The sequence below is a fragment of the Bos indicus genome, chromosome 2 (genome assembly GCF_029378745.1).
Source record: "Bos indicus isolate NIAB-ARS_2022 breed Sahiwal x Tharparkar chromosome 2, NIAB-ARS_B.indTharparkar_mat_pri_1.0, whole genome shotgun sequence".
In the NCBI taxonomy this organism is placed as follows: Eukaryota; Metazoa; Chordata; class Mammalia; order Artiodactyla; family Bovidae; genus Bos; species Bos indicus.
The window spans coordinates 65,491,101-65,514,739 of NC_091761.1; the positions used below are offsets into that span (position 1 = coordinate 65,491,101).

General features: G+C 36.1%; 1 protein-coding gene across 1 annotated transcript in view; it reads left to right on the top strand.

Annotated features, from left to right (window-relative positions):
- ACTR3 (actin related protein 3) overlaps window positions 1-23,639 on the top strand; it is a 47,475-nt gene that overhangs the window by 1,371 nt on the left and 22,465 nt on the right. Inside the window, exon 2 of the mRNA XM_070768697.1 lies at window positions 21,547-21,602. Coding sequence (XP_070624798.1) covers window positions 21,547-21,602 — 56 coding nt within the window. The remainder of the gene's footprint in view (window positions 1-21,546; window positions 21,603-23,639) is intronic.

The following is a 23,639-nucleotide window of genomic DNA, read 5'->3' on the forward strand; positions in this document are numbered from 1 at the left end:
AATAGGCGTTTATAGCACACTTTATACTAACGTAGAAAATATTGCCTGTGTTTTAATGCAGAGTGACTGCTTTATGTTTCACTATTGGAAGTGTTTTCTTTTGTGCTTGTGAATACTGTCTGATACAGGATTACTTCTCCAATTCCCCCAGTTTTGGAGGGGGTTATGAGAAGTAGATTGTCAGCCTTTCCCTTCCCTTTTTACTCTTTAGCAAATATTGTTACTTAAAGGATGGTATACTCCTCACTCAGTTTGTTCTGTGTGAACTTTCTCTATAAGCCTCATAATCATACCTTTATGAAAGTGTGGCAGTTTGTAAAATCCCAGCCGTGCAGAAGGAAATAAGCGATTTATTAATATAATAATAAACCAGTGTCGTTTAGCCATGAAACTTGTATGTAGCTTTTTGATGGACGGCTGATTAAAGTTATTTTTCTTAATCCAGTTTTATTTCCTTAAACCAGTATTTTTTTTTCCGCCTTCCTTCTTAGTCCAGTTGGTGAGTAGTTTTATGTTTAGGGTCAGTTTTAAAATTAGATTTGGCAGCTTGACTGAGAAAGAATTTTCAAGTATGTTTTGTTACAGTGAAAAATATTGTTACATAGTTAATATTCTATGCTTTAGTAATTATTGCCTTGTCAGTAAAATTAGTGTAGATAAGTGTTGCCCTAATGGTAATATCTTAAGTAAGGTGTTAACTTTTTCTCATTTAATTTTTTCCCTTTTGAAATACAGTCTTGGTTATGTTTGAATTAGTATGCTGGCTATTTCTTCGAGGTTGACTATCTTTAAGTGCCTTCCTGATAGGGCAACCTTGAATTTAAAACACAGACTGAGTGACTAGGAGGTGTGGGGGAGAGGGGTTCAATCTATACTTAGGATGCTGCCCATGCTTAGTGGTTGAGTTGTATCCGACTCCTTGTGGCCGGTGGACTGTAGCCTGCCAGGATCCTCTGTCCATGGAATTTTCCAGGCAAGAATACTGGAGTGAGTTGCCGTTTTCTACTCCAGGGGATTTTCCCCACCCAGGGATCAAACCTGTGTCTCCTGCATTGGCAGACAGATTCTTTACCACTGAGCCACCTGGGAAGCCCCTTATATTTAGGATACTTTTGCTTTAATGATCAGTTATTGATTATATTACTACATTAGTTTTATCTCATAGGGAGAGGTTGTTATCTGGACAGTCATGATTTAAATGAAACTGATCTAAGAGTTCTTGTTTCTTTTACCATCTGTCACTGTCTGAAATTCCACCTTTAGAGATCCATTTATTTATTTTTAATTTGATTGCCCATGCGAAATGTGAGATCTTAGTTCCCTGAGCAGGGATTGAACTCTTGCTTCCTGCATTGGAAACTGAGTGTTAACCACCAGGGAAGTTCAAGATATACACTTACTGTGGTTTTCAGAAGGCATTTTGGTCTTTCTTGTTGCCTATTAATACAAATCCTGCAAAGTTACACCTTCAACTTTAATACCGTACAGAAGATAGCTCATTGAAATTGCACCTTTGATAAACATCTGTAAATAAGCCCTTAATATAGAGTTTTATGTTCCAGAGTACTGTAGTTTTCCAGATGCAAATTATGCACCTACAATGTGTGTGTTCTTTTGTACTTTAGAGAGTGCATTCATCAACCACAATTACCATTTACATAAGTGAAAACTTATAATGAGTTCAGATACTCATTCCATTTCATTATATAAGATAAGCAAAAGGTGATAAAAAGAATGGCTGTCTATGAAATTTGGTGGGCTTAGGTAAGAAAAGCTGTAAAAGTTAGGAAACAATGACATTTAATCCCCAAATTTAGAGATCCTCCAGTGATCCTTTATTTCAGCATAAGATAAAGAATCACCTAAGCACAGATCATAAAAGAAAATAATTCCTTTTAAAAAGAATTTAGAAAAAAATACTTCTTTCATATTGATACCATGTCTACATAGTTTTGGGTGGAATCTGTATTGGAATAGTAATGTAAAATAAAATCTGGGAACAGATTATTATTGATAGAGCAGGTTGCTTAAGAACTAAGGTGCGGACTCAAATGGGCTGGCTACCAGTGGTGAGGAAAACTTTTTTTTAAGCATTTAAAAAATATTGTAATACTTGTAAAGTTAAGATTATCCTAAGTTATCTTTTGCATATTTTCCCCCAGAATTCTTCAGCATTCAAGCCATATAAAGGAACTCCTTACATGCTTTTATTTTGTTATACTTGTTTGCAGAGCTGTGCATTGTGAAATTTCTTTCCCCTTTAATGTCTTTCCTTTTTTTTCCTAATAAATACTGTAAATTATTTCCATTAACAGAGTTATTATAGTCTTATTGTACACATATCCAAGAGCTCTTGGATATATTCGGATCTAGAATCAATTAAGCAGTTTTCCTAGTTGAGTTAAACTTCTTGGCCATCTTGAAATGTAAGCATAGTATTTTGTTGGAGTTGGTGGTTCATCTTGTAGTCACATTCTAGCTATTAGTACAGATAGGGTGTTCACGTTTGAGAGCAGTGAGGAAGAGCTGAGTGGGTGGGAGAAAATACAATTGGGAAGTCCATGTTTCTTAAATAAATTCTGTATGTAATATGTAATAATAACGCTATTTTTCCAGTTGTCTTGAAGAGCAGAAACAGTCACAGTATCTAGTTGTTACCAAAACATTCATTAAAACTCTTACTACTTCATGGGTCTTGTTTTACATGCTGTTTGCAGTAAATATAACAGACATGCTCCTGTTGAAAAGTCAGATTCTTACTTGGTCATGTCTAAAATCTCTCCTTTCCTTTCCTTCCAGTCTTCTTCTGCCTGCCAATTTTGTGTTGGAATATTGACTTTGGATTGGGTATATGTTGTATCTAATGAACTTTTAAGCCTTATTGTAAAAGAGTTTGGAAATTTTACTTTTAAGCACAGAAGGGAAAGATCCACTAGTGGAGGATCTGTTGGTCAGGCTTTTTACTTATTTAATCTTGTGACAGCTATTTTTACCTCATCTTACAAGTGAGAAAATAGGATAGAGAATTTACTTTTTTGGTATCATGTAGTTAAGTGTGAGCGTTGCTATTTGCATTTAAGTTTATTTTATTATTATTTTTTTTTTTGGTATTTAAGCCCCACGTTCTTTCTGTTAATACTGTGGGGACTCCTCTTAGGAACTATGCACATTGATTATTTGTATTAGTAAAGTTAACTCTATTCTTGCTTCAGTTCAGTTCAGTCGCTCAGTCGTGTCCGACTCTTTGCGACCCCATGAATCACAGCATGCCAGGACTCCCTGTCCATCACCATCTCCCGGAGTTCACTCAAACTCAAGTCCTTCGAGTCGGTGATGCCATCCAGCCATCTCATCTTCTGTCGTCCCCTCCTCCTCCTGCCCCCAATCCCTCCCAGCATCAGAGTCTTTTCATAATCTTATTTAAAAAATCCTAGCCTTACTAAGGCGATGGCACCCCACTCCAGTACTCTTGCCTGGAAAATCCCATGAACGGAGGAGCCTGGTAGGCTGCAGTCCATGGGGTCGCTGAGGGTCAGACATGACTGAGCGACCTAACTTTCACTTTTCACTTTCCTGCATTGGAGAAGGAAATGGCAACCCACTCCAGTGTTCTTGCCTGGAGAATCCCAGGGACGGGGGAGCCTGTTGGGCTGCCGTCTATGGGGTCGCACAGAGTTGGACACGACTGAAGTGACAGCAGCAGCCTTACTAATTCGGAGAAGGCAATGGCACCCCACTCCAGTACTCTTGCCTGGAAAATCCCATGGTTGGAGGAGCCTGGTAGGCTGCAGTCCATGGGGTTGCTAAGAGTCAGACATGACTGAGTGACTTCACTTTTCCCTTTCGTGCATTGGAGAAGGAAATGGCAGCCCACTCCAGTGTTCTTGCCTGGAGAATCCCAGGGATGGGGGAGCCTGGTGGGCAGCCGTCTATAGGGTCGCACAGAGTCGGACATGACTGAAGTGACTTAGCAGCAGCAGTAGCAGCCTTACTAATTAGAGAAACCTTTCTGTGCAAATTTGACTTACTTTTGATTTTTCTTTTTCTGGATATGTGAATTCCCCGACTTATTTTGTCACTTTGTTTTAGAAATGATTAAATTTAATCTCCAGAAAAAATTTACTCCAGGTTTTGTTTATCAGGAAATACTAACAGCTAACATTTACCAAGAATTATGTGTCAAATGCTGTGCTAAATGTTCTGTGTTATCTCATTTACTTTTCATATTGGCTGGAGAAGTATTACCTCCGTTTTTAGACTGGGAAATGTAGGTTTAGAGAAGTTAAACTACTTGACTCAAGGTATTATAGCAAATACCTGTGGTAGAGACACTGTACTATGTAAGTCTCCTTACATAGAGGATGAGCTTTTGACAATTTTGAATCATTTAGATATTTTTTAAAAGAAAAATATATGTTGTTAAAAAGGCAGAAAGCAATGTAACTTAAGGATTACTTGCACAGGTGGAAAAACTGGTGTTGTCATATCAAGGCTAACTATATACTTAGCAGGGGGCTTTCCTGGTGGCTCAGTGGTAAAGAATCTGCTTGCAGTGCAGGAGACCCGGGTTCAGTATTCTTCCCGGTAGGATCCAATGGACGAGGAGCATGGCGGTCTACAGTCCATAGGGTTGCATAGATCCGACATGACTGAGCGACTAACACTTAAATACTTAGCAGGTCAGAAACTCTTGGAATTATAATGAAAATGTGTAGTACAATCAGCTCTCAAGAATCTCAATGAGACAAGAGTGAAAAATCATTAAAAAGAAATTAGAGGAGCTTTGTTGGTGGTCCTGTGGTTAAGAATCTGCTTTCCAGTGCAGAGCATTTGGGTTTCTAACCCTAGTTGGGGAACAAAGATCCCACATGCCTCAAAGCAACTACCTAGCCCTTGTGCCACAGTCAAGACCTGACAGCCATAAGTAAATAAATATTTTTAAAAGAATTTAGAGGATGTATAAGATTGTACTTAATCAGATGTTAAGATATTTCCTTTTCTGGCAGTAGTAATTCCTGTCCTATAGGTTAGTAAGGAAAGAAGAATTATTGTGGTCAGGATGAGTCGAGGAACTTGGAGTGAAGATAGGATATAAACTCTTCCTTTAAGGATTTGGATTGAGGCAGGGGAAGGAAAAGCACATATAGTGGGGAGCGGGGAGAGCTGTTTGTGTTTAGTCCTCTTAGCAAATGTTGCACCATTTCCCCTGTGTTATGGATTGAAGTCTGTAATAACAGTGCAGATCTAGATTATGTAATGCGAAAGGTACTGACATTTATTGAGCTCTTCTTGTGTATCAGGTGTTCATTATATGGCAGGAAAGCTTTGATCAAAATAATTTTACTTGATAGGGCATAATAATCTAGTACACAGATGAGTGAATGTTGAAAATAGGGTTTTTAGAGTATTTCTGGAATGGAATTTAGTCGGATCAGGTGTAGAGGAGATATTTGGGATGAATTTACCGGACTTGCTACATAGTAGGAACCTGAATCCTTGTTGAATGAATGAATGAATAAATGAGTGAATGAGCAATAATTAGGGATATGGTTTTTAAAAAGTGCATCAGAAACACCTTTTGCCCAGTGGTTCAGAATCTTATGGGTTGGGCCTAGGAGCATTTATTTAAATGGGCTCCCTGTGTGATTTTTAAGCACCCCTCTCAGTACCTGTTTTGCAGGAATTCTGAAATAGGGTGTTGGCAGTGGGAATGGAGAAGAGATCAATTTGGGAAAAGTTGCTGCTTTCCCTTTCTTTTGGCAGCTACATTGTTTTGTATGTTTTACTTATGGTTAGCAAGGGCTTTGTAGTCAGAGCTATTTTTGAGTTCAAGCTCTACCATTTTCTAGTTGTGTGATCTTGTACACTTCAGATTCTACAGATACTGTTTTTGTCACTTGGAGATCATAGTATCTTACGGAGTTTTAGTTTTTTGAGATAATACATGAAGATGGTTCAACCCAGTGCTTGGCAAATAGTAATAGTTCAATACATTGTAATCATTACAGTTATCAGTTAGCTCTGTCTTTTTATTGAATTGAAAAGTTCTTAAGGAAGGGAACACATTGTCTTATGCTTCTTATTTCCAACAGGCTTTGTCTACCATAGTTTTTTGCTCAGTCACAATATTTTTGTTGATTTGGAAGATGGAGGTATAGTTAGGGCTTGGCATTTGTTTCTGGTGTATTGTAAATAGGAATCAATGAAGATTCCAGATTGTGAGTTTAGAGTGGGACATGAAGGAGTTGGTTTTGAGAAGCTGAGTAAGGTTGAAATTTGTATTTGTGAGCCATAATTGGAAATGTTCCAAGAGAAGTTAGCAATGTAGGAACTTCAGGAGTAAAGGTGGGGATTTGGCGGTCACCATTATAATTTTTAAATTGAAGCTAATAAGATGACAATTTAAAGAGAGAACAGAAAGGTTGAATATTTATCTTTTTTTGAAAAAAATCTTGGATATGTGGTCTGGCTTCTTGAACATCACAAAAAGAAGAATAAGAGAGCTCTGTGGCTTGACATGGTGAGTGATCTCATCCCACTTCTTAAGAGGCAAAGTGCTTAGAAGAATTTAGCTCAAGGTGGGTTATATTTTACTCCACAGTGTTTCTCCTAGTCCAGAATGCTCTAGTCTGGGATGGTTAAAATGTTTCTTTAGGCAATATATTTTCTTAAACAAAATTCCCTTGTAATAAAAGCATTGGAATGCTCACCTGCAGTTGTTTTGGAACTTATAGCCTCTTTTATGATAACTGTGGTCTATAATAGCCACTAACGTAGAGGTAAGAGCAAAGCAGTCAAGTAATAATAGTGTTACATTAACATGCTTTCTAGCTTACCAAGAACTTAATAATTCATGAATTATTAAGGAATGGTGCAAGATAGGGTGATGTTATTGGATTAATGTTTTAAATCTGGTTCTTAAGTATGGTACCAATTAATACTATTTTTGTGTTGCTTGTTTTATGTCTTTGTGCTTGATCACTCAGTTATGTCTGACTGCAGCCCCATGGGCTTGTAGCTCGCCAGGCTCCTCTGTCCACGGAATTTTCCAGGCAAGAATACTGGAGCAGGTTGCCATTTCCTACTCCAGGGGATTTTCCCAACATAGGGATTGAACCCACATCTGTTGTGGCTCCTGCATTGGCAGACAGATTCTTTGCCACTAGCACCGCCAAGAAAGCGCTTTATATCTTTATGTATACCTTTATATCATAAAATATATAAAATGTGCCTGCATAGCTGATTAATACCAGTGAAGAAAGACAAATAGTATCTTAATTTTTTTCAAAGGACAAAGTTTTATGGAATTTTAATAATTTTCTTTCAAAAGCTTTCCAAACTGTTCATTTAAACACAAGTCATCCTTGCAACCAGGAAGGGAACAGCCTTGAATATATCTGGTCACATTCTCTTTTTCACTCTTACTCCTTCTCTCGCTTCCTACTTACAAACCATACCCCAAAGGATATTTTCTTCATTTGTTCTAATGCTGAGCGTTTTATCTTTAAACATTCTCCTTGCAGGCTTCTTGCCCTTTGTGAAAGCGTGATACTTTTGAGAAGGATGTCTTTAACACTTTTTCGGTTATAGTAATTATGTGAATGAAAGGTTGCTAGAAGGAGGGTACGTCTTCAAAAGGGGAACTAGGATGCAAAATACCTTACAGTTTAGGGTTGGTTTGGAAGCTGTATAAAAATATAAACTATGTTTTTAATATTGGTCTATGACAAAACACAAATGTGAGCCTACTTAAAGTTTTAAAATTCAATATAATTAAATACAGTGCACTTTTTCTTCTGCTATAAACATTTAAAAAATTAGGTTACTTTGAGGCTATAAAAATAGTATTTAATGTGTATTTGTAACACTTCACTTACACTTTAGTGAATGAAGAAAAGTGCCTAATTACTCACACAGAATTTTGGAGCTGAAAAAGACTTTGAAAAATAATTTAATCCACTCTTTATTTACAGATTAAACAGAGGTCCAGAGTTGAGAAATGTCTTTCAAGGCCCTTGTAAGGGTTTTATTTCTGAGATAACTTTTTATAACAGTTTCAGAAACCTTGCTAAATGGGTACTATTTATAATTATCTTTTTAAAGATGAGGAATGTGAGGTATGGTGAGCTTAAGTAACTTGCTCAGTTACGTAGTAGTCTACAATTGAGCCCTGTGGCAGTCTGACTCCAGGGCCCACTGCTGTACTACCCTAACTTGGGATATATTCAACAGGGATAGTTAAATTGTTCACCCAGTTTTTTGAATAGTGTTCAAAGTTTAAGCTACATATTTAGAAAAGCAAATTTCTACTTTTATTTCTTTATTAAAAAAATTTAAAGGATACTGTGTATTTATATATGGTTTCACTGGGTCATCGTTGCTACTTGCAAACTTTCCTAGTTGCGGCGAGTGGGGGCTACTCCATCACTGTGGCAGGCTTCTCATTGCGGTGGCTTCTCTTGTTGCAGAGCACAGGCTCTAGGCACATGGGCTTCAACAGTTGGGGCTGGCGTGCTCTAGAACGTGGGCTCAGTAGTTGTGGTGCACGGGCTTAAGTTGCTTGTGGCATGTGGAATCCTTCTGGACCAGGGATCTAAGTGATGTCCCCTGCATTGGCAGGTGGACTCCTATCCACTGTACAACCAGGAAAGTCCTAAATTTCTACTTTAGAACTGCATTTTTTGGTGAGGGACGCAGGACTGTGCTGGGTCTTCCTTGCAGGGCACAGGCTTTCCCTAGTTACGGCCCAAGAGGGTTCCTCTAGTTGCAGTGTCCAGGCAGAGTTGCCCTCTGCATCTGGGGTCTTAATTCCCTGATCAGTGATCTAACCCCAAGTACCCTGCATTGAAAGCTGAATTCTTAACCATTGGACTGCCAGGAATGTCCCAGAACTGCTAACTTTGAACAAATATGAAATATATAGGGAGGTCTTTGTGACCAGTTCATTGATTTTACTAACTGGAACCACATGTAAATTACATAGCATAGAATTATTTATTTAGCCTCACGAATATTATAAGGACATATATTGTATTTAACATAATAAAACTGACAATTGTTGGTTTATACAGGACAGCTCAATTAAGGAAATGATGTCTAATTACATATAACTTTAAAATGAAGAGCATATTTGTTAAGCTGCAATTTGAAGATAAACAATTGATGCATTTAAAAAGTCCTTCCTCATTAATGATGGCATAAAACACAGAAAGAAACTGTTGAACCCAAGAGTAAAACTAGCCTTAGAATCTAGGACTATAAAAATGATTTTTGTGTTAGACTCAGAGGACTTAATACACATTTGCAATGTGTATTAGGAATACAGTCTTAGGAGTAAAGTTTATAATCATAAGACAGTAAATGGTGGACATTTCACTCATAACTTTTTGATTTTATGGTCCATGTTCTTACCTCCCTACTAGTGTAAAGGTATTAAGTTTTAGCTCTAGAAGAATTGAAAGAATATTTCTGTTGATATTTAGGAGTCCAGATTCTTCCAGTCAGCGGTCTTGTACGTGTTTTTGTGTCAGGTTAAATAGTGACTTTCATGTAGTGAGAAGAGCATTGGAGGAGATTGGAAATGCTCTTTAAATAATTGCTGGTTATCTTTATAGCTAACATTTCCTGTTAACTAGATACTACCTTCTTCTGAAAGTTCCTTAACACTACAAGTATAAAGAAAACTATAGCTAAGCTGAGAATTGACGTATTATGAAATTTGACATTGGGATTCATTTGTATACCTCTTTTTTCATTTAAAATTTGAAAATCATTTGTTATTTTGTAAAAAATCTCTATGTGTACGCTTTACTTTGTTTTTATAACATATTAAGGGTGGAAGCTGATCATTCGTACTGAGGTAAAATTCTTTCAACTTTAAATTAATGGTTCTCACTACCAAAAAATTTTGGAAAATGGATTGTACTGTTATTAAGGTTCTTTGCACTCTAAAGTTCTAGGGTCTAGGGTCTTTTATTTGTTTTGTTGTATGGTTTAAAATTGTTGCAACATTTAAAGTTAAAACTCTACTGCTGTTTTTCCTTTATGTAGTCTATAGAATCAAGTACACCATACTTAGTATAATAAATTCAGTTTATTCTTTTCTGGAATGATTTTTGTCCTAGCTTTCTATCCATTTCATTTTTGAAATGTGATTTTTTTCAAAGATTCTCTTTAATATTCTCATTTAATGGTTTGATGTCAGCAACTAATTGAGATCTTTAAGTAGTTTTTGCTGTGATATGTTTTTCAAAACAAAAAGAAAAGTGAACCATTGTATTAAGTAAAAAAAAGTACTTTTTGTCAACTAATGTTTTTAATAAGGAAACATGAATTTGTAGAATTAAAAGTAATACCCAACATGTGGGGTGCTACTGCTTTTATATTACAAGCATCACTGATTTTACTATTTAAAAATATTCTTTCATAAATTTATTCCTTTTAGAAAGATACAGTGAATAATATAACATATACCCCTATTTATTAGAATCATTACCTGGTAAATTTTTATATTTGTTTCATCTCTTTGTTTTTTAAGAATAAGAGAACATTATAAATGACTCTCCTCAAGCCCACTTTTCCCCTGCCCAGAAGCATTTAGGACTACAATAAATTAACCATTTTTTGTATAAATTTTTTTTTTTTTTTGCTGTTCATTTCTATCAGTCCAGGTCTTCCCTCACTCCCGACTTGATTACATTACCATTACTGCTCTTCTAGTCACTTTGATATAATTTCAGAAGTGCTTTTGAACTCTTTTATTGTATTCCTTTCTCATAAGCAATTTCTAACCTTGTTGCTCAAAACCAGCATTGTAGATTTTTTCTCATTGCTACTGCAGTCCAGGGAGATTTTTCTGTATATTCAACTTGCTTCCCTGGGCCACAAAGGAAAAAATTTGGTTTAATTTTTCTGAGTATTATATTGCCCTTATCAGTTTCATAAACTTAGTATAGCTTTGTCTTTTTCATTTTATGGTCTCTTTAAAAACCATTTAGAAATGACACTTTCTTTTTCTAAGTATAGGAAAGCTTAAAGAAAAAGAATCATTATTTCACTACCCAGGTAACCCAGTGACATGTTTTAAATTAAAGTAATATATATGCCTGTCTGTGTGTGAAATATCTCTGGAATACATAAATGATTGACTCTTGGTAGCAACAGACTGGTTAGTAGATCAGCCTTGTAGGGAACCTTTTTGTGTGGTAAAGATACTAACTTTAGTACTTCCTGTTTTATTTATTAAATTTTTTATCATGTGCTCATGTTACCTATTCAGAAATTCTTTTAAAAATAATTTATGTGTATGGTTATACTATTTAAGACAAGTGTTAATTTGAAAAACAAAATTCTGACATCCTGCTATCTGTGGGTAATCAGACTTTACTATTTCTTTTGTAGACTTTCAGAAGAAACCGTGTATATATATTCTAGCAATATATAATAGAATTATTCTTGATGTGTAATTTTATTTCTACTCTACATGTATATGTAAATTTTTGTTTGTAGTTGACAAAAATACTTGACATGAAAATATCAGAGTATTCACAACATGTATTTTTCCCTGTTTAGAACTAGGTTTGAAAGTATTTTTGAGACATTTTAAAGTAACAGTGTAATGTAATTAATACTAAAATACAGACTCACGTACATGCACAGGCACATACATACACACACACCATTTATTAAGACATAGCAAGTTGGAAGGCTTTAGGACTCTTCCTGATTTTGCCTGGGAATCATGCTGTGAAAATCAAATGTGTCCAAAAGGACTAATGAAAATGGAAGATTTGAAAAGGACCTTTGAAGAAACAAATGATTAGGATAAAACAAAAACAACAATGAAAAGAGGATGGAGCATTTATAAGTGCTAGGATTTATGTTTCTGTTCCCAAATACAATTTTCAAGACTTTATAATAGTTATTTCTTTCTGCTTCAGACATAACAGAGTGTATTGCAGGAGTTGAGAATTAAGAAAGTGAACTGTGGGTATCTAGATGAGTCTGAGAAGGTAAATAGGCATCAGATCATACATAGCTTGTTGAGGAGGTCTTCAAATCAGTGAAATTCATTGAGGTGTTCTAAAAAGCAGAGCCTTGGTTTTTTGTACTGTTAATCCATGTATGTGTGTGCAAGGCTCAGTTGTGTCCAACTCTTTGTGACCCCATGGACTATACAGTCCATGGAATTCTCCAGGCCAGAATACTGGAGTGGGTAGTCTTTCCCTTCTCCAGGGGATTGTCCCAACTCAGGGATCAATCTCAGGTCTCCCCCGTTGCAGGTGGATTCTTTACCAGCTGAGCCACAAGGGAAGCCCCTGTTAATCCATGCTTGACATTTAACTGTTAATAGGCATGTGCATTTAAGACTGTTATGTCTTCTTGATGAATTTATTGCTATATTATCATAAAATTTCTCTTACCTTTGGTATTACTCTTTTTCTTAAAAGTTTCATTCGATGTTAATATAGCCACTTTCATCCATCTTTTTTCATTCTCCATCTTCATATTTAAAGTGTGTACCATGCAGACAATATATAGTTGGGGCTCCCTCTCTCTCTCTCTTTCTTCCTTTCTTCTCTTCCTTTTTCTTTCATCTGTACTGATTGTCTATCCCCTTTAATTGGAGAATATAGTCTATTACATTTAATGTAACAGTATAGTTGGATTTGGGTATGCCATTTTATTTTTTACTTAGTGTGAATAAAACTTAAGCAGAGTAGAACCCTTGTGTCTCGGTAGATTTATCAATACTAACTCTCTTGCCACTCCCTCTACCTCATGGTGTAGTTATCATAGGTGTTACATCTACATATGTAACCCCACAATACAATTTAATTTTTGCTTTAAATACTCAAAAGTATGTCAAAAATTAAGCAGAAAAAAGTCTCATTTACCTGTTTACCATTTCTAATGTTTTTCATTAATACCACAGTTTCCCCTCTGGTGTCATTTCCCCTCAGCCTGAAGAACTTTCTTTAGCTCAGGTTTTAATGGCAATGGGTTTTCTTTTAACTAGAAAAATGTCTTTATTTCACTTTCTTTTTTTTTTTTTTCTTTATTTCACTTTCATTGTTGAAGGATATTTTTGCTCTTAAAGATTTCTGGGTTGACTATTTTTGTACCTCTTTCAGACTTAAGGAATATTACTTCACTATTTTTTGACTTCCATAGTTTCTCATAATAAGGTGCTGGTAATTTGAATTTTTTGTTCCTGTTATTGGGGCCTTTTTCTCTGGCTGCTTTTAAGATTTTTCTTTATCTTTGATTTTTAGTAGTTTAATTATGACATCCCTAAGGTTTCTTTGTGTTTTTTCTGTTTCTCCCCTCCCTCTCTCCTACCCACTTCCCTCCCAGCCTCCTCCTCCCCACCGTTCAGGAACTTCATTGTGTCACCTTTCATTTTTTGTTCCCTAAGTCTCTGAGGTCTGTTCTTTTCTCTTTGTGTCTATCTTTTTAATATTTTTCCTCTCTCTTTTCAGATTTTATAATTTTTACTGATCTGCCTTCAAGTTCATTGATTATTTCCTGTGTTGCCTCTGTTTTGCTTTGCTCATTCAGAGAACTTTTTGTACCTGGCATTGCATTTTTCAGTTCTGTTATTTCCATTTGCTCTTTTTACAGTTTTAGAGTTTCTTTGCTATTTATCATCAGTCATTACTACTTCATTGTGGTAGTCACAGCTGCTTTCATGGCTTTATCTGATAATTCTAACATTGGATTATTTCATCTTCTGTTGAGTGTCTTTTCCTTGGAAAATGGGTTACATTTTCCTGATTCTTCATATTAATAGAATAATTTTCGTGTGTATGAATTAACCAACCTTTTTTTTTGTTGTTGTTCTCTTGTTGATGAATATATGCTTTGCTTCCAGTTTTGGGCCATCACTAATAATGCTCTTGTGAACAAATGTGCACATATCTTTGTGTGGGCATATGTTTTTATTTTTCTTGGGTGTATACCTAGAAGTCGGATCGCTGGATCATATGGTAAATGAATGTTTAACTGTTTTCCAAAGTGGCTATTTACAAATGATTTTGATTTTCTGTCATTTCAACTAGAAATGTATGAAATTTTATCTCAGTGTACTTTTAATTTGCTTTTTTTAAGCCCTGTGGAGTTGAGCATCTTTTTGTTTGTAGCCATTTACATTTCTTTTTCTTAAGTGGTTATTGTCTTTTACCTTTCCTTCCCTTATTTCCTCTTCCTTTCTTTGCCTTGTTGTCATCACCTTCTAGTTTTAGTGTTTACATGTAGGTCTTTGATTTATTTTGAGTTGTATGTGGTATAAGATTAAAGTCCAGTTTTCTTAGCACCATTTCTTGAAAAGACTGTCGTTTCACTGAATAGTTTTGGCACCCTTGTCAAAAATTATTCAACTGTATATGGCAGGGTTTATTTCCAGGCTTTGTTCTATTCCAGTTGGTCTATATGTCTGTCAGGCCACACAGTTTTGGTTACTGTAAATTTTTAAGTTTGAAATCAGGAAGTGTGAGACCTCCAACTTTGTTCTTTTTCAGGATCGTTTTAGCTGTTGAGATTGCATGTGAATTTTAGAATAGATTTTCCATTTCTCCCCCCAAAATTGTTGGAATTTTGATAGCAATCACATGGGTCTGTAGGTGGATTTCAGTAAATAGCTTGTTGTTGTGCAAGTTTGACCCATGTCTGAGTCGTGTACCAAATAATGTTATCCAGATGGCAAATTTAAGAAAAATCCAAGCTATTTAATCTCATGTCTGTCTGAAGGAAGATTTTTTTCCTGAAGGTGTTACTGAGCAGTGAGGCCAAATGAACCGAAACATTGAGTTTGGAGCAGAGAAAGGTTTATTGCAGGGCCATGCAAGGAGACTGGTACCTTGTGCCTCCCAAACCCTTAACTCCTTGAAAGGTTTCAGCAAAGCACTTTTAAAGGCAAAACGATGGAGTGGTATGTTGGCAACTGTTCACATACGTCAGGTTATTTCTGTAAGCCTTGAAGACCAAAGATTTCTGCAACTTTTTATCTCTGTATGAATAAGGAGGTATTATACTCTAAAAGGTCAAAGAAGCCTTGAGAATCTGTTATCCTGTGTATTTCAGATTATAGGCAATGTTTTTTTATTTTTACAAAAGTGCGGAGCTAGCATGACTAAGCATAGGAAACAAAGCACAAAGGTTAATAAAGTATATAAAAGGAACAGCTCTAATATGGAGTCAGATTTGTTCTTCCCTGTTACAAGGGAAGTTTAGAAAGATTTGGTGTGTGTATGTGTGTGAATGTTTGAAATTTAGTATAATTTAGTTAACTGTTATTTTCCCAATATGCTTAATTATATAAGTGACTTTTTGAACACCCCAAAAACTTAGTAGAAAATTGCAAGGGCTGTGGAAAAATAAAGTGTACTGACAGAATATATGAATTCAAAACAAAAATTTGCCTTGTAAATGTAAGGTTAGAAATGGTTTACTGTGCTATTTGGTCAGTATTTGTTTTTAAGTCTAAGGAACAGTATTATAACTAAGAGAAGAACGTGTGTATGCCTAGAGAAATTATTTTTTTTCAAACTTTTAACTTTGTATTGGGTCCAGAGAAATTCTTAATATGAAAAAGTTTGATTTGAAATGTTTCCTTTACTATAAAAATTGAATTAATTGTGAGAGAAGAGTTTTTTTGAGTAAGAAAAAAAATGAGAGAAGCTCTTCTGCCATCTACTTATACAGTGTTTCTTCTCTGGTGACTGGAGAATTTTGACAGCTCATTGTAAAAAATACCTTAAATCAGTCATTTCAAATGTAAAACCTGATAATATTTTAATATTAAGTTAGGTTAATGAAAAGCTAGTTTATATTTGAAAGCTCTAAACAAATTTAGTATTTAAAGTCTTTCTTGTTTTTTTTCTTATATTAATATAAAGAAAATTTAAGTGAAGTTTTAAAGCAAACCTCTTATAGCTATATTCTCAAATCCCCTCCAGTTTATTTATATGTGCTCTACAAATACTACTGTATCTTGTATGCATTGATATGTAAAGGGTTGGAAAGCTTTTTAGAAGCTAAACAACTTGTAAAATTACGTAAACTAGGACATTTCCCCTTACATTTCTTAAAAATGGGTGTAAATATTGTCCTCTATGATAATCTCAAGTATTATTATATAGTGGTCTCTTATCTGGTGTATCTAGACTAGAAGATTTTGTTCTTTGGGGTATTATTTAAATCCAGGGCAGTAGAACATTGTGTATGTGTGTTCAGTTGCTCAGTCATGTCCTACCGTTTGCCACCCCATGGACTGTAGCCCCCCAGGATCCCCCAGGACTGTAGCCCCCCAGGCTCCTACTGGAGTGGGTTGCCATTTCCTACTCCAAGTAGAACATTAGTAAATATATTTGGCTGCTGTTCCCCCCATTCCCCCAGTTAAAAAATTATTTTGCTAGATTTGTTTTAAATTTAATAGAAATGATTAAATGTTATGGTGTATCCATATAGTTGATATATTATCTGTAGTTACCTTCATGTTTGGGGGAAGAACATACTTGTTTTGATTATGTCTTGACTTTTGTATTAAGTTTATTATATCCTTCTTTCAGTGTTTGTTTTGAGAGTAGATTATTGCTGAATATGCTCAACCTAGGGAATTTTACTTTGATCAGGAATAGAGTATTGATTTACCTGGTGAACTTGTTAAATGGAAGTTTCTTACGGTAATGTGGTTTCTACTTCAAGTTTCTTACTGTTATTCTTGGGAAATGGTATTACACACATAAAAATAACATAGGCTTATATATATATGTTCATCAAGTGGTTGAGAGAAGTTTATTGAAAGAAAGGATGACTCTTAAAATGATTAGGAAAGGCTTCATGAAAGACTCTTAAGCTGTGATCTGAGGTTTTTGAGAGGGTGCAGTGAGAGCACAGATAATATGTGAGGGAGAACGTGCAAGTCATGTAGGGGAAAATGAGGAATAGGTACAGTGGGCTTTGAGTTGGGTTCGTGGAAGTAAGTGATGGGAGACACTTTTAAAGTTGAATTGAGGATTATTTTGGAGAATCTTAATACTTAGCTGAAGGAGTCAGAGTCATAATTTTTTATCTACAAGGTACTTTACGAACTATTTACAGTGGCTCATTTTATAGACGCAGAAACAAGTTCTAATCTTGTGGGTCATAGAGCCTCATTTGAAGATTTTTGTTAGGCAGTGACTTTTCAGGGAGATTATCCTCCTTTGTGAGGGTCATAGAACTGGAAGGAAGTCTTTCTGTTCTGTTAGGGTACTGTTGTATATAATTGCTTGAACAGCTTTGGGAATAAAATGGAAGGGACTGGATGAAAGAATAATTAGTATTCATTTTGCCACTGTGTTGGTAAGACAGTAGTGTCTTTTAGGGTTTTATAGCCTCAGGCAGCTTTAGACTGACTTGGTTTAACCAAGTCTTTGTTTTGATAAGGTTAAAGTAGTTCTTTTTTCCCACTGTGGATGGGGTGGGACAAGGTATACTGTTGGCTCTCTTCCTTTCAGTGTCATGGTAGCCTCTACTTTATCCAGTACTGCTTCCTAGGTGGTGCAGTAAAGAATCTGCCTGCCAATGCAGGAGGTATAAGAGAGGTGGGTTCGATTCCCTGGGTTGGGTGTATCCCCTGGAGTAGGAAATGGCAACCCACTCCAATATTTTTGCCTCCAAAATTCCATGGACAGAGGAGCCTGCCAGGCTACCATCTGTGGGGTCACAAAATGACTGAGCACACACACATACCCTTTTACTTCAAGTAGGTTACTGTTAGTTTTAGTGAGTTTAGTGGGAACAGATTATTCATGTTAGTTGATGGTGGTTTTGTGTGTTTGAATAATTCTAATTTTTTTGTACCGAAACCAGAGGGTGTGAGCAAGTGGTTCAATCATGCTGACCTCCATCTATTACAGGAGTTCTATTCTACCACAGTTGAAGGTTTTACATTAAGAAGAGACTGATTTGGAAGTATAAAAAGTGTGGGCATTAGCCCTCTGTGACAACCCACACTCTTGTCTGTGAAGTATGTTTTTCCCAAGACTAGTCTTGCCTTATGAGATGGCTCACACTCTGTCTGTGGAGTATGTTTCTCTCTAAATAAATCCACTTCTTGTCTTTAAAAAAAAAAAAAAGACAGTGAAAGGGTTGAAAAAATAGATACAAGCACTAATCTGAAAAACCTTCTACAGACTAACTTTCATTTATGAATACAGGGATAATTTGTATCATAGTGATAAGCCAAAGAATTGATGCTTTTGAACTGTGCTGTTGGAGAAGACTTGAGAGCCCTTGGACTGTAAGCAGATCCAACCAGTCCATCCTAAAGGAGATCAGTCCTGGGTGTTCATTGGAAGGACTGATGTTGAAGCTGTAACTCCAATACTTTGGCCACCTGATGCGAAGAGCTGATTCATTTGAAAAGACACTGATGCTGGGAGGGATTGGGGGCAGGAAGAAAAGGGGATGACAGAGGATGAGATGGTTGGATGGCATAACCGACTCAGTGGACATGACATGGGTTTGGTGGACTCCGGGAGTTGGTGATGGACAGGGAGGCCTGATGTGCTACAGTTCATGGGGTCGCAAAGAGTCAGACACAACTGAGCAACTGAAGTGAACTGATAAGTATTTAGAAGTTCAGTTATCTGCATGGCCTGTATCTGATTATTGGGGAATGGAAATTTTGGAGAGAATGCATGGACAGAGTAATTAGAGTTGACATGTATTAAGTGTGTCCTTTATGCCAGGTGCTGTGCTTAATGGTTTACCTTGTTCTCCTATTAAATACCCTTAACAGTCATAAGTTACTGCTCTTTATTTTACAAATGAAGGAATTAAGGCTTAGGAATTATTAGTAAACAATACTTGTACTCACAAGGGCAGAGGTAATCAACTATGTGGGAGGTTGTGAAAGTTTTCTTATAAAAGCAGTGGCATTTAACCCGGAACAGTGTTGATAGTGGCTCTTTGGCATGGCATGAGTTGGTCTTTTTGGAAATTGTTAGTATTTTTATGGTTTGGTAGTGTGGTGTGGTGTCAGGGCTGCTGGAAAAGGTTGTCAGGAGCCAAATATTAAAGGGGGTCTTTTGTATGTCCTGCAAAGAAGTTTTATTTATTTTTATAACGTATACAGTATGGAATCTTTGTAGAGATTTGGTCAGTGGAGCAGTATCACATTGTGAACAGTTTATGTTCTCCCCTTATTTTTAATGTTTTAGTTTGTTTAGCACTTTCAGATCTTGAACTTAATTTGGGGGCTAAAATGTACTCCAAAGAGATCTTCCCAATATTAAAAAATATTTATGCTGAAACTATTAAAATCCAAGAATATCACAGTAATTTACCTGCCTCCTGTTTAGCAGTGTGTTTGAATATAGAGTCAAACTCTGTCTGTGGAGTGTGTTTCTCAAAATATTGTAATGTAAATACTTTCTTTTTAAAGCCTGCTTATAGCCAAAAAGTATCCAGCTGTCTCCTAAGTAGCCCCCAACATGCTGCTTGTGGAAGCTCCGCTTTTCTAGACATCCTTGTTGTTATTTTGTTAATGTTGATTAGTCACTAAACCCCGTCCAACTCTTTTAGTGACCCTCTGGACTGTAGCTGGCCAGGCTCCTCTGTCCATGGGATTTCCCAGGCAAGAATACTGGATTGGTTGCCATTTTCTTCTACAGGGGATCTTCCCGACCCAGGGATTGAACCCATGTCTCCTGCATTGGCAGGCAGATTCTTTACTGCTGAGCCACCAGGAAAGCCATTGTAAGACTGTAGGTTGAATCTTTTACGGCAAACACTATAAAATTTATACTTTTTTTTTTGAGTAGTAATGAATTCAAATGGTATGAAATAATATGTGATTAAAAAAAAACTTTTTACCCTTGCCTGTTATTTAGTTCTGTCCTCTAGAGACAACCAAAATTATGAATTTCTTAATACTCTTCCAGAGATATTCTGTGCTTATACAGCGAAATATGTTTTACCTGTACCCTTTACTTTTTTACAAATGTCACATTGTTCAGTACCTTGATTTTGTTCAGTTAACAAAAGCATTTTGGAGTTTGTTCCATATCTGTACATAAAGAGCTTTTTCAATCACTTTTTAATAGTTACCTAATATTCTATGGTTTAAACATAACATATTTAATAAGCTTCTCATTTGATGGCTCTTTATTTTCACTTTTGCTATTATAAGCAAGATTGTAATGAAACGCCTTATTCTGTGTTATTTTGTACATTATGAATATCCCTATAGGATCAGTTTCTAGAAATGCAGTTTCTCATGAAAAGCTGTGTGTACTCAGTTACTCAGTTGTGTCCGACTCTTTGTGACCCCATAGACTCTAGCCCTTCAGGCTCCTCTGTCCATGGAATTTTCCAGGCAAGAATACTGGAGTGGGTTGCCATTTCCTCCTTCAGGGGGTCTTCCTGACTCATTCCTGCCTTGGGAGGCAAATTCTTTACCACTGACCCACCTGGGAAGAAACAGGGGACACAGAAAGACCCTAAAGCTTCATAGATTCCTGCTTAGTTTTAATGACTTGTAGCCAGGTAGCCAGTTGCCTGGCTTTATAAAAAGTAAGATTATAGTTACTAGCTGCCAGCAGATACTGTTTTGATAATGTCCAATGGCATCCAAGCCTGACACGTCTCAGAAAACTCACCTTGTTAGCAATGCAAAGACTAGCCTGAAATTACACCCATTGTGTCACCTCGTTATTTCTTTGGATGTCTGAACCATAGTTACTCTGAGTTTTGACTTTTAATATTTTTCTTATTAGCCAAAGCAGATATCATCTTTAACAATATTAGTGTTTCTTTGTGTATGAGAAGATGCAGGAATTGGGACTCATAAAATCTTTTCCTGAAGATATCCAACTCTCTGAAGGCCTGTTCTGCCAGTTTTTCCAGAGCACAGAATGCCTGATTCCTGATCTCCACCCTAATCTTTCAGTGGTGTTGAAGGTCAGCAGCTGCAGTGGCCATGATTTAATCTTTGTAGAGGTAGATGGCAACTGCCAGTTTCCAGTTGGCAGGGTCCCTTCGTGTCATAAATTTGACCGTGATTTGAGGCTGCTATTTCGTCCTGTTGTGCTGAGAATGCTCATTCCCAGGTCTGGCAGAGATATTGCTTATAGGCCACTCAGTGTGCTCTTACTGGACTAGGTCATAAAACACTATCCAAAATTCTCTGGACCACCTGTCTTACCAGCCTCTCGATCCAAGAAAACATTCCCTCTTGTTGCTTCTTCCATATCTAGTTTCACTGTTAAAATCATTGACCTCTTATGGAACTATATATTATTTTATCAGAGGCTTAATCACCCATTTGGTACTATAAGAGATAGCAGTTTTGTAAAACAGTTGAAATACAAATAACAAATAAAAGTTATGGGTACTTATAATTTTGAAAGTAGAAATGTTTAAATAAATTGAAGCTATGGGATTTTGTATAGTATTCACCCAGAATGGAATCTTGCTTTGTAACAAATATAAATCTAAGAATTAAATTCATAATTGCCAAGATATTAGTGAAATACTTATAAAATTCTTTTTGTTTTTCAGGTATACAAAATTAGGATATGCTGGAAATACGGAACCACAGTTTATCATCCCTTCCTGTAAGTATTTCTTTTAAGTCATAAATAAGCTGACTTAATATCTTTTTCTTGATAAAGTAAAAAAGAAAATAATCATTTCAACACTCTTTAAGATTTAGTCCTTTATAAACATGATTTGCCAAGTTCCAAATGTGGCCTCATTTCTGTACCTCTGACCATTTATTTCAGATCTCTTTTTAGCTCTTCATTTACTAAATCTACCAAATACCTTTTAAAGACAAAAATGAATGAGCTGGGAATCTGCTTTGAGGATATTGCTATTAATAATGTGTGTATGTTACTATTAAGTAATGCATTTCCCATCACACGCCTACAAAGACCATCCTTTGGTTTGTGCTCATGAGTTTTGCGGGGCTTGTGCTTGTTGACATCCCTAACAAAAGCCCATGGCTCAGAATAAGGATGGCATCTTATCTTTAGAGATGCAGACTTCAGCTGTTCTCTAATACTTTATAACCTTACTTAGGTTATTTTTGTTCTGTCTTATGTTTGTTAACTTCGCTTTAACTGACTGTCCAGTTTCAATAATTTATCTTTCAGATGTTTTTAAAAAATACTCTCAGACTTGGTTTGTTTGTGCTCTTATTTGTTAGCCTGAGCTATGTAGCTGGTCCTTGATGGACATATTTTGGACGTCTCATTTAGATGGTTCACCTTTTGCACATTGTATAGTCACATTTCTCAACTACCTGACCTACCACCAGGTTAAGACGTCAGCATATCAGACAGCAAACTTTTTGAGCCATTCCTTGGTGGTGCTAACTTCTAGGTGGTTTAATTTTGGAAGTATCACTAGTATTTGTGTGACTGAATATTTTTGTGTATTCTTACTGATTTATGAAAATGAGAAGGAAACAGAAAGATAAAATGCAGAGAATAGTGAAAGCAGCCTAGGATTCAGAGTCTGTGATATTGAGAACAAGGTAGAAATTACTAGACTTCCCTGAACTACAGATCTCTGGACTCAGTTGGGCACTCATTGGACATGAACGAGTAGTTTTGTCGTTTATGTATGGCAAGAACAAAGTTAAATGTGTGAAGATGTGTCAAAATTATCTCTAAAGGGGGAACTATTATATATTTCTTTCATTCTCTAGAAACAGACCTGTTTGACTTGTGCACTTCTGATAAACTTTTGATACATTTTTTCTAGGGATTGATTATCTGTGAATTTAGGCTATTACCTAAATCTAATGCTTCAATACATGGAATGGCTTTTAGCTGACACTGATGAAATAACTTATTCATAGGAATATAGTGGTGTTAATTTGTAGTACTGTTGTTTTTACCCTTTATTCAAGTATATTTGTTATCTACATGGAGGGACAGATTTGCTTTTTTTCACTTTTGTCCCAACTTTACATATCAGTATATTGATAGTTTGTTTAAGATTTTGATGACAAATATTGGCTCTGTTGCTGACTAAAATAGAGTACTTTTGCAAACTAGTACTTGACGTTAGTTATGTTTGAGTTTAGTTTTATACCATGTGTATATTTATATTAGTTTCCCAATGCTGCCAAGGCAAAGTACCAAAAACCAGATGGCTTAAAACAGCAGAAACTTGTAGTACTGCAAGCAAGAAGTCCGAAATCAAGGTGTCAACAGGGCCATGATCTTGCTGACAGCTGTAGGGGAGAAATCGTCTTGGCTCTTAAAACTTCTGATGTGTCCTGACAATCCTTGGCATTCCTTGGCTTGTATGTGCATCACTCCAGTCACACAGCTAACCCTATGTGTCTTCACATTGTTCTTCTTCTGTGAATGGATATGCCCAAATTCTGTATTTTTATAAGATCACCAGTCATTGGATTGTAGCCCATCCTAATAACCTCATTTTAACTTGAAAGACCCTATTTCCAAATAAGGTCACATTCTGAGGTAGTAAGAATTAGGACCTAAACATATCTTTTTGGGGGCACACAACTCTTAAAATGCTGATTTTGCAATCTCTTAATTTGTAATTTTTTATAAGGCATTGTATTGTGATTAAAACATTTATTTCAGGAGATTCCTGATGTGTTAACTCTGATTCTT